General features: G+C 39.2%; 1 protein-coding gene across 3 annotated transcripts in view; it reads right to left on the bottom strand.

Moving 5' to 3' along the window:
- Window positions 1–13,047, bottom strand: part of TUT7 (terminal uridylyl transferase 7) — a 65,641-nt gene extending 52,594 nt beyond the window's left edge. For 2 of the 3 annotated variants that reach the window (XM_030809231.1, XM_030809217.1), the window contains exons 1-5: window positions 11,229–11,801; window positions 4,842–5,023; window positions 4,212–4,328; window positions 3,520–3,697; window positions 1,615–1,703 (exon numbers count right to left, since the gene is read on the bottom strand). In XM_030809231.1, coding sequence (XP_030665091.1) covers window positions 1,615–1,703; window positions 3,520–3,697; window positions 4,212–4,328; window positions 4,842–5,023; window positions 11,229–11,793 — 1,131 coding nt within the window. In that variant the 5' untranslated portion in view covers window positions 11,794–11,801. Of the gene's footprint in view, window positions 1–1,614; window positions 1,704–3,519; window positions 3,698–4,211; window positions 4,329–4,841; window positions 5,024–11,228; window positions 11,802–12,833 lie in introns of those variants that run through there. The other variant, XM_012500825.2, reaches the window with a different exon arrangement.
- Between the last annotated feature and the right edge of the window lie 350 nt (window positions 13,048–13,397).

The raw sequence follows: 13,397 nt of genomic DNA, 5'->3' as shown, positions 1-13,397 counted from the left end.
GCCATTTAAAATCATAAACTGTATCCTTACAACTCTCAATGACTTCTTACTGCCCTTAGGTCAAAACCAAATTCTTTATTTACCATGATCTACACAATTCGGCAAGTCAAGCCCAGCCTATCTAGCCATCCTAATCGCCTGCTCTTCTTTTTCTTGGTCCCTTCACCATACTTACACAACCTTTCTTTTAGCTCCTTGAATATGCCAAGCTCTTTATTGATTTAGGGTATTTGCAAATGCTGCTCCCCCTGCCTGAAACTCTTTTCCCTCCCGTTTCCCCCTCTCCTGCAGGCTCCTTTTCGTCTTTTAGAACTCAGCTTAAATGTTCCCTCTTCAAAGAGGCCTTCATGACTGCTGTATCTCTGCCCAGCCCTTGTCATTTTCTATCCCTGAACCTTTACCTGCACAGCTCTCACTACAATTACAAGGTAATTACTAATCTCCTTTACTAGATGAGTTCCATAAAGAGGAACCATCTCTGTTTTGTCCTTTATAACCTAGTATGTCTGCCATACAAATGGGATGAGTGAATATTTGCTAAATGAATTAATGACACCAGATCAAAATAACTGCTATGGCTGGTAAATCACTGATCAGAATTTGAGGGTAAAAAAATAGTCTGTTGGGTAGCTTACCAGGTAGCTACAGCACTCAGGTATAACAAGACGTAAGAGGTTGTAAAATAGAACCTCTGGGGCCCCAGAATCTGGATATTTTTTGAGAGAGGTGGGGCTGGCCAGCCTGTTCATGAACTCCTGGGCTCAAGTAACCCTCCAACCTCAGCCTCCTGAGTAGCTGGGATTAGAGAGTGAAGCCACTGCACCCAGCTCAGAATATGGATTTTTAACAAGCAACCCAAGTAACTGCAAACACATCATCTATAAACAGGCCTGTGGGAACTACCAGCAGAGAAATGGATAATCTACTAAAGTGCCTTTCGGTTTTTTTCTTTTTTTTAAGAGATAGGGTCTCACTACGTTGCCCAGGCTGGAATGCAGTGGCAATTCTCAAGTGCAGTCACAGCTAACTACAGCTTTGAACTCCTGGGCTCGTGATCCTCCCGCCTCAACCTCCTGAGTAGCTGGGACTACAGAACTGTGCCGTGTCCTGCTACACTCCAGTTTTAAAATTCTAACTCATCAACATACTTTTAAATCATGTTTAAACCAGAAATCCAGGCTAGGTGTGATTCTTTAAAAGCCTAATTATTTTAACAAAATAGGTATACAAAAAGAGGAAACTCCAGAGACAATTAAGCTTTCAGATCATAAATGTTTAAATATCTACACTGTTTAAAATCTGAATTCCCTTTCTGCCACTGGAAAGTTGATTTTATCAAGAAAATTTACTCTTTTTAAGTAACAGAACCTAAACACCCCCATCAGGTGCACATGGTTGAAAAACCAGTGTTGGATGTATAAAAGATCTATAGACTAAAATAAGTATGAAAATTTAAAAAAAAAAAAAAAAAGCTCTGAAACTGAAGGCAAGTGGATGCTGTCATTACACTTAAAATATCTTCAAATATCTAAAATATATTCATAGACAGTTTACATTTGTAAGAAAGGATTTCCATACCACTCTGAAAGTGCCAGCATTTCATTTTGTACTTACAATGGCTGGAAACTGGATGTCAATGTTTACATCCGAATTTTTGAAACCCAATCTGCTACAGGATGACCCATATAATCTTAGGGAACAATCTAATAAATAAATAAATAAAAGTAATAAACACAGTAGAATTTCTCAAAACTTAAAACACTGCTATTTCAGAAACAGAACCATCAATTAAAATTACACACAAAAGCAAACTTGTATTCAAGACTAGCATAAACAAAAGATAGAAATAGGTGGCTCTTTGCTCTTCACTTAATTTAACAGGGAAGGCTGCATCAACTATGATTTAGCTTAACAGCCACTCTTCATGTCAGTTGTAAAACGTCAAACTGCTACATTATCATGTATTTTATGAAGAAAATACTATTATCTAAATATCACATTTTATGAAGAAAATATTTAAAATACTTTTTTAAATGTGCCAGTTGAAAAAGAATGCCTTTGTTTAAATTTATAAACCTGATAATATATTCAAGAGCTAATGCAAACGTTTCTTTTCACCTTTTAGAATGCACCCATTGGTGTAATTTACTATAAGGAGGTTTTAGTAAAACAATAATAAAAATAATCTTCTGACATATTTAATATGAATTTCTCATTACATTATGAACAAAAAGCATTTGCTGTAACAAAATCCCTATAAACTTTTGAAAAATAATTACAATATCACTGATATAATTTAAAACGCTAGGCAGCAGACACTTCACTCTTCAGAGGACGACGTGTGTGTATATGTGTACTATCTATATTATATCATTTATTTTCAATGTTTTACTATGATGCCAAAATAGTATCCTTTCTCATCGGGGTTGGTTTTCTTGTTTGTTTAAGGTTTGCTAAAATTCAAGTGATTTCTTTGGGTTTTAGCAGTTTTCCACAACAAAGTACATTCATTTTTACATGAAATTTTACAGTAAAAATCATCAAAATTACAATTGACTTTTCAGGAAATACCTGTATAGTAAAATGAGATTATTTTCCCTTATTCTTATGAAAGTATATATGTTACAAATACTATATGTATGATCTTTCAGTAGAACAAACAGTTTTAAGATTTATAAGGTGACAAATATAAATAATGATTCCAACCCCAGCTGTGGATCAGAATCACTTGTCGAGCTTTGTAAAAATAGTTGTCCGTGGCTTCACAGATAATTCTAATGCACAGCAAGAATTGAGAATGATGAAGCTATTCCAACCATCTACCTAAACAGGAATGGCCAGTGGGGTTTGGGGGATGATGTGGGGTGGGGTTTGTTGCTATCAAGTATTGATGGCAGTTGTGTCAGGCATTGAACATACCTGAACTTAAATTTTCATAGTAATACACTCCAAATAGTTGTCCCCCCTCCCCATCATGCCAAAGGTCTGAAGTTAAAAACAGGCAGAAGACAGACATAACTTGCAAAATCAATTCAACAGTGCACAAAAACCAATACAAATTTCTTAAAACTAGTTTTCAAAGTTCATTTTAGATGCTGCAATTCTTTTAAGTACAGTTAAATAAAACCTTTTTTTTTTTTTTTTGACATGAATAACCTGAAAATAACTTCAGGATACTTCTCTTGATTTTAACTCAAAATATGGTGTCAATTTAGATGAGCAGAAAGGCAAACAAATATATATACAAGAGTCCCATAGTGCCCCAATAATGCAGGGCATTCAACTTAAAGTTCACACACAGGGTAAAATTTATAATGGAAACAGGTTTATAATGGCAATGCATATGAAAGTCCTTGTTACCTTAGGGAAAGCCAGGGAAAACAAAAACCAAAAAAATAGAAAACGCAAGAGCTTCATGACGTGGTAAATAAATTTTTATTTGGTGAAAATTACTATTGGTAGGAGAAATGAATGAGGTACTTTTAGGTAGTTAAATAGAAAAACAAATCTAGAAAATACCTGGTAACTTGTGTTGGAACACATTTTCCATGATACGTTTAATTTCTAGCCTCTGTTCCAAGTTCTCATTGTGTAAGCCAAATTCCTGTACCACTTTGTCAATGGCAATGCCAACTGCATTTATCTGAGAGGGTGTTGGTGGGGGTAACGTAGTGAGCAACTCTTCCTCTTGCTTCTCCTTTTAAGATCAAATGTTGAGATTAAAAATGACTTACACATAGTTTTTACCTTCTACCATTCATGAAGACAACACCCTATAGAGTTTTCTTTTTCTTAGCCCTCCCTTCTCATCTTAGCTGTGTTAGTTTTCATCCTATCAAACATATACATACTTCCTTATGCACATAATGTGGATCAGTGATAACAGAGGATAGGCAGGCATAAGGAGAAAGTGTAAGGAAAGAATATTAAAAACAGCACTTATAAACACTGTTTGCTTTAATACTAGTATAAGGACATATACCTGGGTCCTATCAATGACTTCATATATCCTGATGCTGCCCTTAAGGAAATTCACAAGATTAACCAGTAAAATACATCTGACCAGTATTATGTATTTTGGCTCAAATATATTCAATAAATAAAGCAGTAAAGTTATCAATATCATAGCCTTAAGGAGAAGAAAGCCACAAAGATGACAAGTAATAACAACTGACAAGTAAGCAGACTTGTTTGGGTTACATTCAATTTACCTTAATGTTTTTCTTGTGCCTCTTCTCCTTGATATGCTTATGAGCAAATGCAATGGATTCAATTAAAACATCACAGAGTCTGCAGGTGTACTTTGCTGTAGGGTAGTTTCGTGGTCTCTATAATTTGAAGAGATTTATTTAGAGAGAGACGTAAGTAAAACCAAACATTCAGATAAACAAAATCAGCCAGGAAATGATTTCCCCTTCAATTTCTTTTCTCTAAAGAGACAGGAGTCTCACTATGTTGCCCAGGCTGGAGTGAACTGGCTATTCATGGATACCATTATAGCATACTATAGCCCCAAACTCCTGAGCTCAAGCAATCCTCTTGCATCAACCTCACAAGTAATTGGGGCTACAGGCATGCCACTATGCCTGGCTTCTTCTTCACTTTTAAAATTGCTACTGTTATTGTTCCCTTTATCACTACCCTAACAGTCATTTTAAGTATAATAGCAATGACTCCTAATCCTATTAAATCACACTGGACATCACTTTTAACTTGTAGTGCTTAAATACTGATAACCAAAGTAGGATATCTTACTGATCACAGCATGTATACTCAATTAATAAGAAAATTTAGGCCAAAACCACGATTCTAACCAACAAATATATATATAAGGATGTTACCCTTTTTAGCCTGTCAATGCAGTCTCTCTTCAGTCTCTCCTCAGCCTGCTGTAAGCCTAGCAGCTCCTTCGTTGAAAGCACAGACTCATCGATCACAGGGCCTTCCAAGTCTCCATCCTGCTCATTTTCCTCATTTCTAGTCTTCCGTGGCTTCCTAGGTCTGGACCTCTGCTTCTTGTTTTCTTAAGGTGGTGAAAAATATTATTGGCAATATTAAATAATGCCACTCCTGAGTAAAAAGCAGACCTTACGTATGTATTAAATCATGTGAGAGAATGAATCACATCTGAATGCAGAGCAGAAGGAAAGGTAGCTGTCCCATGGACAAAATGCTTTAATACTGTATTCAGTGAGCACATCACCTGCAGACATTAATCCATAGAAATCATCTTTTTGGAAAATTTAAAAGAATTCTACTTCAATCATATAATTTGATTTTTATTATCTCTTCCTGGTATACTGCTGAGCATAGTAAAGCAACAGAAAAATTATACTCTGAAGGCAAGTATACCTATAATTCTATTACATTAAAATATTACAATACATATTGTAAATATATCTTACATATTCTATATCTGTAAGTACACCTGTTATTCTCATTAAAACCAACCACATTTGCTTTCATCTTCTATAAGTGAACAATCTCAATAAGGCAAAATGGACAATGTACCCCTAGACAACTCAGAAATCAACTATATCCTCATCTGGAGTGAAAAATCAATCATTTAGTTGCAAATTTAGCCATCAATAACACCTAAGCCGGGTCTCTCCATTAATATGAAGAAGTCCAAGCCAAAATTTTATTTACTAAGGACAACTATCTCTCATTTTACCTTTACTTTCATTTTAGCTTCTTTGAACGGCCTGTACACTGCGCATATTTCAAAGGAAAAACACAACTGGCAATTGAAACAAAAGTTATCTCTAAGTACATTTGTTTATAAACTCTGCTATTATATTTCTATAATCCGCATAATGAATAAAAATCATCCTGTTCCTTTTTAAAACTTACAACTTTTCAACTTGTTAAAGTGATTGTGGGATTAAACCATAAAAAATTCTTTTAGATAGCTTTGATAACATATCGAGTTTTAGAAAATGAAACTATTAGTAACATATTAGTGCTTGGAAACATAAACCTACTGAAATGCCCTACATGAAGTAATTCCTCCATCAAGTTTTCAGAGGAATTCATTACTACTAGTATGGCAATTACAATGAACTGGCTGGCCGGAAAGGAAATATAGGACCTCCAATTTTATAAAAAGCTTGCTGAGAGTGCTAAAGGATAGGCAGCAAGCATTGTGCTAAAACTACCTGAGATGACTATCACAAAATTCTGCAAACACCTTCCATAATATGAGAAAATTAAAAAATTAAAAAAATTAAAGTGTTGGAAAAGTAGTTTTAAAAAATCAATCAAAATACACTGAACAAATAAAATACTAAAAGGGAAGTTGTCATTTCAACAGAAAATCAGGCTACCTTGCGCTACCTTAATACTTCCTTTTTAATACTCCCCCTACTCCCAATTAAATTATCATAATCTTTTAAGGCCAGTATTTCTGGTCTGAACAATTTTTTTTTTTCAGATAAGCACTTCTTTTACTCAGAGATGTATCCATTCTCATTTAGTTTGCTTATCATTATAAACATTATCGAAAAAAACTGCATCTAACTTCAGTGTTTATTACAGGTTTCTTAGGCAAAAACTCATTACAAATTTAAAATAATAGCAATACCCTTTAGAAAAGCCCCTATTAGTTCACAAGCCAGTAAGTGATAGGGAACCGAATTCCTTTTTTAAACTCTTCCTCTCTTCTGGTCACAAAGGCTTCTCCATAAAACTACATTTCCTGTCATTTTCTAGAAAGAGTAACTTCTCTCTTCCTCCAAAGACCTCAATCAACTCCTACTGCTTTTATACAGAAGTGGATGGCTGCAGAAATTCTGTCAGATAACAGCAGCTACCACGATGGTGTATCTTATTATGCAACAGATGTAAAGCACTTTATATGTACTGCCTTATTTAATCCCTATAGCAATCCTGCTAATACTAATATTATCCCCATTGTACAGATGGGGACAATGCTAATCCAAGAGAATAACTTCTCCAAGAACACATGGCTAAATCAAAGTAAAGGGATTGAAAATATAGATTAAAATATGGATGGGGCCAGGTGCAGTGGGTCATGCCTGTAATTCCCAGCACTTTGGGAGGCTGAGGTGGGAGGACTGCTTGAGCTCAGGAGTTCAAGACCAGCCTGGGCAACATAGTGAGATGTCATCTCTAGCAAAAATGAAAAAAATCAGCCAGGCAAGATGACTCACTCCTGTGGTCCCAGCTACTCGGGAGGCTGAGACCGAAGGACTGCTTAAGCCCAGGAGGTGAGGCTGTGGTGAGTCATGATTGCACCATTGCACTCCAGCCTGGGTGACAGAGTGAGACTCTGTCTAAAAAACAAACAAACAAAATAAGGATGAAGTCCTGAAATTCAGCCTTCTAACTAACAACATAAAAACTGGAAAGAAATTACTAAAATCCCTTCTTGGAACATACTCATTCACATCTAGAGTGGACTAGCACTGAAAGGCAATATAACCTTCTAAACCTACTTTCACAGGCATGCATGGTAAAAACTGTCAAAATCTCACCAGAGGGACTCTTGGAGGGTAAAGCTAGGTACTGATGAAAAATTCTCGGCCAGGCATGGCAGCTCATGCCTGTAATCCCAGCACTTTGGGAGGCGGAGGCAGGCGGATCACCTGAGGTCGGGAGTTCGAGACCATCCTGGCCAACGTGGTGAAACCCCGTCTCTACTAAAAATACAAAAATTAGCTGGGCGTGGTGGCAGGCAACTGTAATCCCAGCTACTCCGGAGGCTGAGGCAGGAGAATTGCTTGAACTCGGGAGGCAGAGGATGCAGTGAGCCAAGATCATGCCATTGCACTCCAGCCTGGGCGACAAGAGTGAAACTCCATCTCAAAAAGAAAAATTCTCACAATTACTTGGAGGAAGACTACCTGGCTTACCTCAGATTTATTGTAATAAGAGTTCTCTATATTGGCATTCCAAGTTTCCCATATTTTATTTGCATATGGTTCACAAAGGACATGTGTATTTGAGTGGATGCTTTCCAGCTAAGATCATTAATGGCAATGTCCCAAATACATTAAACTGGCAATCTAGGACATTTGAGGGCTAAAGTAGGGGCAGTAATGTAGAGCTGAAAAAAACAGAAGGTAGTACCGTATTTGGGCAGAAAAAAAAGCAACTCTACCATAATTTCCATTATATCTTCTCACACTATTGAATAACACCCTTCCTTATTAAGACACAATTTTGATAAAGAAATTTCGATCTCTTTAATGAGATCCTTTTTAGTTTATACTTTCAGTTGAATCTCTCTAAACTAAACAATGTTATACCAAAGCTTAATGCTTCCTATATGAAGATTTTCAAGGGATAGAAACTGAATAATTCTTTACTTAATAACTGTGAAAGCATATACCTGTATGTCATACAGTGAAAACATGCAAACTTTTGAATTACCTCCAATAAAAAGATAGCAAAATGCATTTCCTATTCAAATACATTTAAAAGCAACTTCTTTAGTTGCTTTTATAAGAATACACATAATATAAGAAAACATATAAAAGTTTTTGTGGTCAGCAAACGGTTCCTTTTAATGTCTAGTTGCAAATTTTTGATCTATAAACTTTCTTTTTAAAATGCTTTTCAGCCAGGTGTGGTGGCTCATACCTGTAATCCCAACACTTTGGGAGGTCAAGGCAGGTGGATCATGAGGTCAGGAGATCGAGACTACCCCTGGCCAACATGCTGAAACCCCGACTCTACTAAAAATACAAAAATTAGCTGGGTGTGGTGGCACGTGCCTGTAGTCCCAGCCACTCAGGAGGCTGAGGCAGGAGAATTGCTAGAACCTGGGAGGTGGAGGTTGCAGTGAGACAAGATCGCACCACTGCACTCCAGCCTGGGCTACAGAGCGAGACTCCGTCTCAAAAATAAGAATAATAATAAAAAAATAAAATGGTTTTCAAGATCAACTTCTACAAGACTGACTATAGGTAACAAAATTAAATACCCACATCACACCTGGACAGTAATACAGAAACACTTAAATATACACAATTTTTAATAAAGAAAAACACAAATCAAAAACCCAGAAATTATCAAGAAATATTCGGCTCCGCCGTCAGGATTTCAGGTCCAGCGAGGCTGAGTTAATGGCCAGAGTAGCAGAGTCCCCAATTTTAGTTCTACTTCTTCATTTACCGCTCTGCATAAACAGGTCTGTGGGAATTTAACCTCTCTGAGCTGCAGCTGCCTGATTTGTAAAACTGTGATTCCATTTTTGATATATTACAACAGAGTGCTGCATCAGATAATTCCTTAAGCTATTTCTAGCTTAAAGATTTAAGTTTTATGTCTCCCTACTACTTAACGCCTCTATAACACTTCATTCTGTTTCTGCTACTTGATATTGATATATATTCTTAATTTTCAAATTTAAAAATATCTGAGAGCCAGGCGCGGTAGTTCACGCCTGTAATACCAGCACTTTGGGAAGCCGAGGCAGGTGGATCACTTGAGGTCAGGAGTTCAAGACCAGCCTGGCCAACAGGGAGAAACCCTATCTCTACTAAAAAACAGAAAAATTAGCTGGGCATGGTGGCATGCACCTGTGGTCCAGCTACTCGGGAGGCTGAGACATGAGACTTGCTTGATCCTGGGAGGCAGAGGCCACAGTGAGAGGAGGTCGCATCACTGCACTCCAGCCTGGGTGACACAGCGAGACTGTCTCAAAAAAAATACATATATATATATATCAGGCCGAATGCGGTCGCTCACGCCTGTAATCCCAGCACTTTGGGAGGCCAAGGTGGGTGGATAACTGGAGGTTAGGAGTTCGAGACCAGTCTGGCCAACATGGTGAAACCCTGTCTCTATTAAAAATACAAAAATTAGCCTGGTGTGGTGGCATGTGCCTGTAGTCCCAGCTACTCTGGGGGATGAGACAGGAGAATCGCTTGAACCCAGGAGGCAGAGGTTGCAGTGAGCCAAGATCGCACCACTGTACTCCAGCCTGGGTGACAGAGCGAGACTCCGTCTCAAAAAATAAAATAAAATAAAAAATAAATTAATAGATCTGACAACTAGAAGTATCTGTGAAAAAAGAAAAAACTATCAAATAGCACATTTCCCCCCATTTAATATTACTAAGTGCTTGAGACTTTCATTTTTATCCTAAGACCTTGTAAAGATAAAAGACGATCTTTTTGCTTTTAAGTATTCTATACGCATAGGACACAAATTCAAAAACCTTATAGGTAACCTGTGTATGAACTGGCCACTGTGAGACAACATGAAGAGAAAAGGCATCGGGTGATCTAGAAAGTGTCCATATTCCCCGAATGCATTTAAACTAAAAAAATTATTTAAAAGTGCTGGCCAGTTTGAAACACATTCTATACGACCACTAAAAAACGCTTTCAGCCACTAAACTTACAAGTCCATGTTTCCAACTATGATATTGTTTCACTTTTTCCATCCAATCTGTGACTTTATTTCATTTCAGTAAATATCGCCCATTAGATAAAAATAACCTTCCTGTTTGTAGAAATCATTGCCACATGGATAAAATCTACTTTTTACATTTAGAAAAACATATTATCTCCTTATTATCCCTTTGGGGCAATTAACCAAGTATGTGAGGGCACTGAGAAATTAGTTTTGGTTTTACTGAAACCAAACAGCAAAGCTTGAATCTATTTCTAACTTTCTAAACTTGTTTCTCAACCTGTTTGTCATGATCCTTTTTGAAAAACAAAGATCTCAGATTATCCATCTCGGGACACTGACACTACACCCAAAAGATGTATCTCTTGTGGCAGGAGATATACGCAGTGTATACTGTGTTTTTACATCAACAAATACGGTTTTTTTTTTTTTTTTAAAGCTTTATATTCTGTCATTTATATTATGAACACATTAATAATTCAAATACAAAATTATAATCATAATTTTGAAAACACACAAACCACTGAGCAATTACGATATGGTCCCCTGGGGCATACAGCTACCCTCTTCAGTAAAAAACACGTTACAGAAAACATGTTTACTGAGGTAAAGTGAGCCTTGGGGCAAAGTAAACTTTTAAAGGGATCAACATGTGAAATGTGTTTTAGCTGCTCAAATATCATGATTACAATCCTTAAAATAATCACACTAAGTGACCATTTCTTAAAACAGAAACTGTGAAAAACTGAAACTAAATTGCTGAAAATAACAAAACTCATTTGGATGAAAAAGAATAAAACATTGCTGACTCTGGGGTTGTGATCTGACAAGTTGGAAAACATTACCAGGACTTCCTGCTTCCATTTCTGACGTGGTTTCTAGGCTTGTTAGGTCTTTATGAAACAGTCGTCTTACAGTTCTGCAGCCTCTTGTGTCTTGCCACCTATAACCATCTTCATTTTCTTGAAAGGAGTCTTTTCTTTGTCGATTTATAACAGGAATTCTAGGTCCAGGTTTGAATTCTCTCCAGTTATCTGAATTACCAGTATGTTCATCAGACAGCCATCTCTTACTCTGGTCTTTGTGGTTGTCATTCATCCAAGCGGGTTGACTGTAGATTGGGTTTTTAAATGCATATGGATTGCTGGAAACAGCACATGGTCCTTTTCTGGGGGTATTCCCATAGTTCCCTGGTGTTATCTTTTTTTTTTGAAGGCCCTTTTCCATTTTACTGCCATGGCCTTTAGCATGGTCATCTATTATTAAATAATCTTGTTGGGGGTGACCCCTTCTGAAGTCATCATCATCCATAGTCCCCCGGTCTTTAGTGCGCTTCACGAAATAAGGTTTTGCTGTATCTCCCATGGTCTTTGACTTCAATTTTCTTACTTTCCACCTGAAAGAAGGCATTTTGGGGAAATACCAAACTATATAACAAGATATCATACAAGTATACAAAATAACACATTTATCGTACAGATGCCCCAAAGCCTGTAAGAAAGAAACTTTCCCTATTTTTTTAAAATAAAAATTCTATCACATTCTTAATAATCAGTGCTTTACCCTCCCAACCTACAGGTTCGGAGGCTTGGTCCTCTAATATTCTTCATGAAAATTAATACTTACTATTTAGCATGAAGATTAAATCTGTGAATAAGAGAAGCTCTATAGGTTCCAGAACCGTAGCATGGTAGTATATTACTCATATCAAGTATGGTCGGCTTTTCCCTCTGTAACAAAGCGTTTCTCTTCAAAGAAAACCTCATCCCAAGCCAGTATTATTACTAAACTACCGAAACAGTCTTTTTTTTTTTTTTAAGTTGGCAATTACTCGTAAGTGTTATACACCGAAACTTTACGTGAACGGAGTACTACATCTCTCAACTCCAATTTTCCGTCCCTTCACCACCACTATTCTGGACAGACCGGCTTTGAGCGCTTAGGTTACCGAGGGGCTGGGCTTCCGACCAAGGTGCAGCTGTAATCAAAGGGGCTGGGTTTCCGATCAAAGGACAACTCCAGCTAACCTCCTCAATCCCCGTTCTCCAACCCCAAACAAGTTTGGTTTTGCCAGGAACAGCAATTCCCTGAGGAATGACACTCCTCTTCAATCCCCATCTGACCGCTCCACCACCGATCTGCCTTAGTTTCCACCCTTTTGAGCCCGACGTGGAGAAGGAGGAGGAGTCCCTGCACTCCTGGCCAAGAAGCCACCGTGGGGACCAGGAAGCAGGAAGTGACCTGCTGTCTCCATGGGGTTCCAGGGTTCCCCCGGCCGGCCAGGAGGCCAGAGCCGAGTGTCTTGACCCAAATCCCGTCTTCTGCGCCCGCAGTCTGACAAAAAGTGAAAACACGGACTCGAACCCGAGAGCTCAGCTTCTGCCGGCCTGGGGGTTCCTCCGTCACCCAAACTGGTGAGAGGAGGCCGGCGGGGGATGGAACCAACGTACCTCCGGGGCCAGGCCGGACTGCTAGTCTGGAGTCCAGGAAACCAACTGGAGAATCAGCCCGGAGGCGAGTCTGGCAGCGACGTTGGGAGAAGGCGCCCAGGAGCAGTCACCGCCTTCGCCGCGGTCCCCAGCCTCTTCCTGTCCCGGCCGGGCTCCCTCTCCGTGTTTTCCTTCGGCCCCACTTCCGGCGCTCAGCGCTGTCTCATTGTGCGCGATTGGGAGCCGACTGTGCCCCCGCCCTAGCGCTCCGCCGCGCACACCGGAAACGCGCGATGCGCCCCGCCCAGCGGTGCCCCGCCCACGCTCCGACCCCGCCTCCCGCGCCTTGCCCCGCCTGGCCCCTCCTGACCCGCGCACCAGCGCATTCCTTCCAGGTGTCCGGCCCCGGGTCTGGCCACCGGGCGCACCCGCGGGAGCGGGCTAATTACTGGCTCGCCGGATAGCCGGTTCGCCGGCGCGCGGGGGCCAGGCCCGAACTTCTTACCAGAGCGGCGCCTGCCCCTTCTCTCTCCCGGCTTCGACGCTCCTCGGGTTCCCCTCTCTGCTCGGGGCGCTAAATGCTTG

This window comes from Nomascus leucogenys, chromosome 1a, assembly GCF_006542625.1.
Source record: "Nomascus leucogenys isolate Asia chromosome 1a, Asia_NLE_v1, whole genome shotgun sequence".
Classification (NCBI taxonomy): Eukaryota; Metazoa; Chordata; class Mammalia; order Primates; family Hylobatidae; genus Nomascus; species Nomascus leucogenys.
Note: the sequence above shows the minus strand (reverse complement) of the source record. Positions and strands in the feature narration are given on the sequence as shown.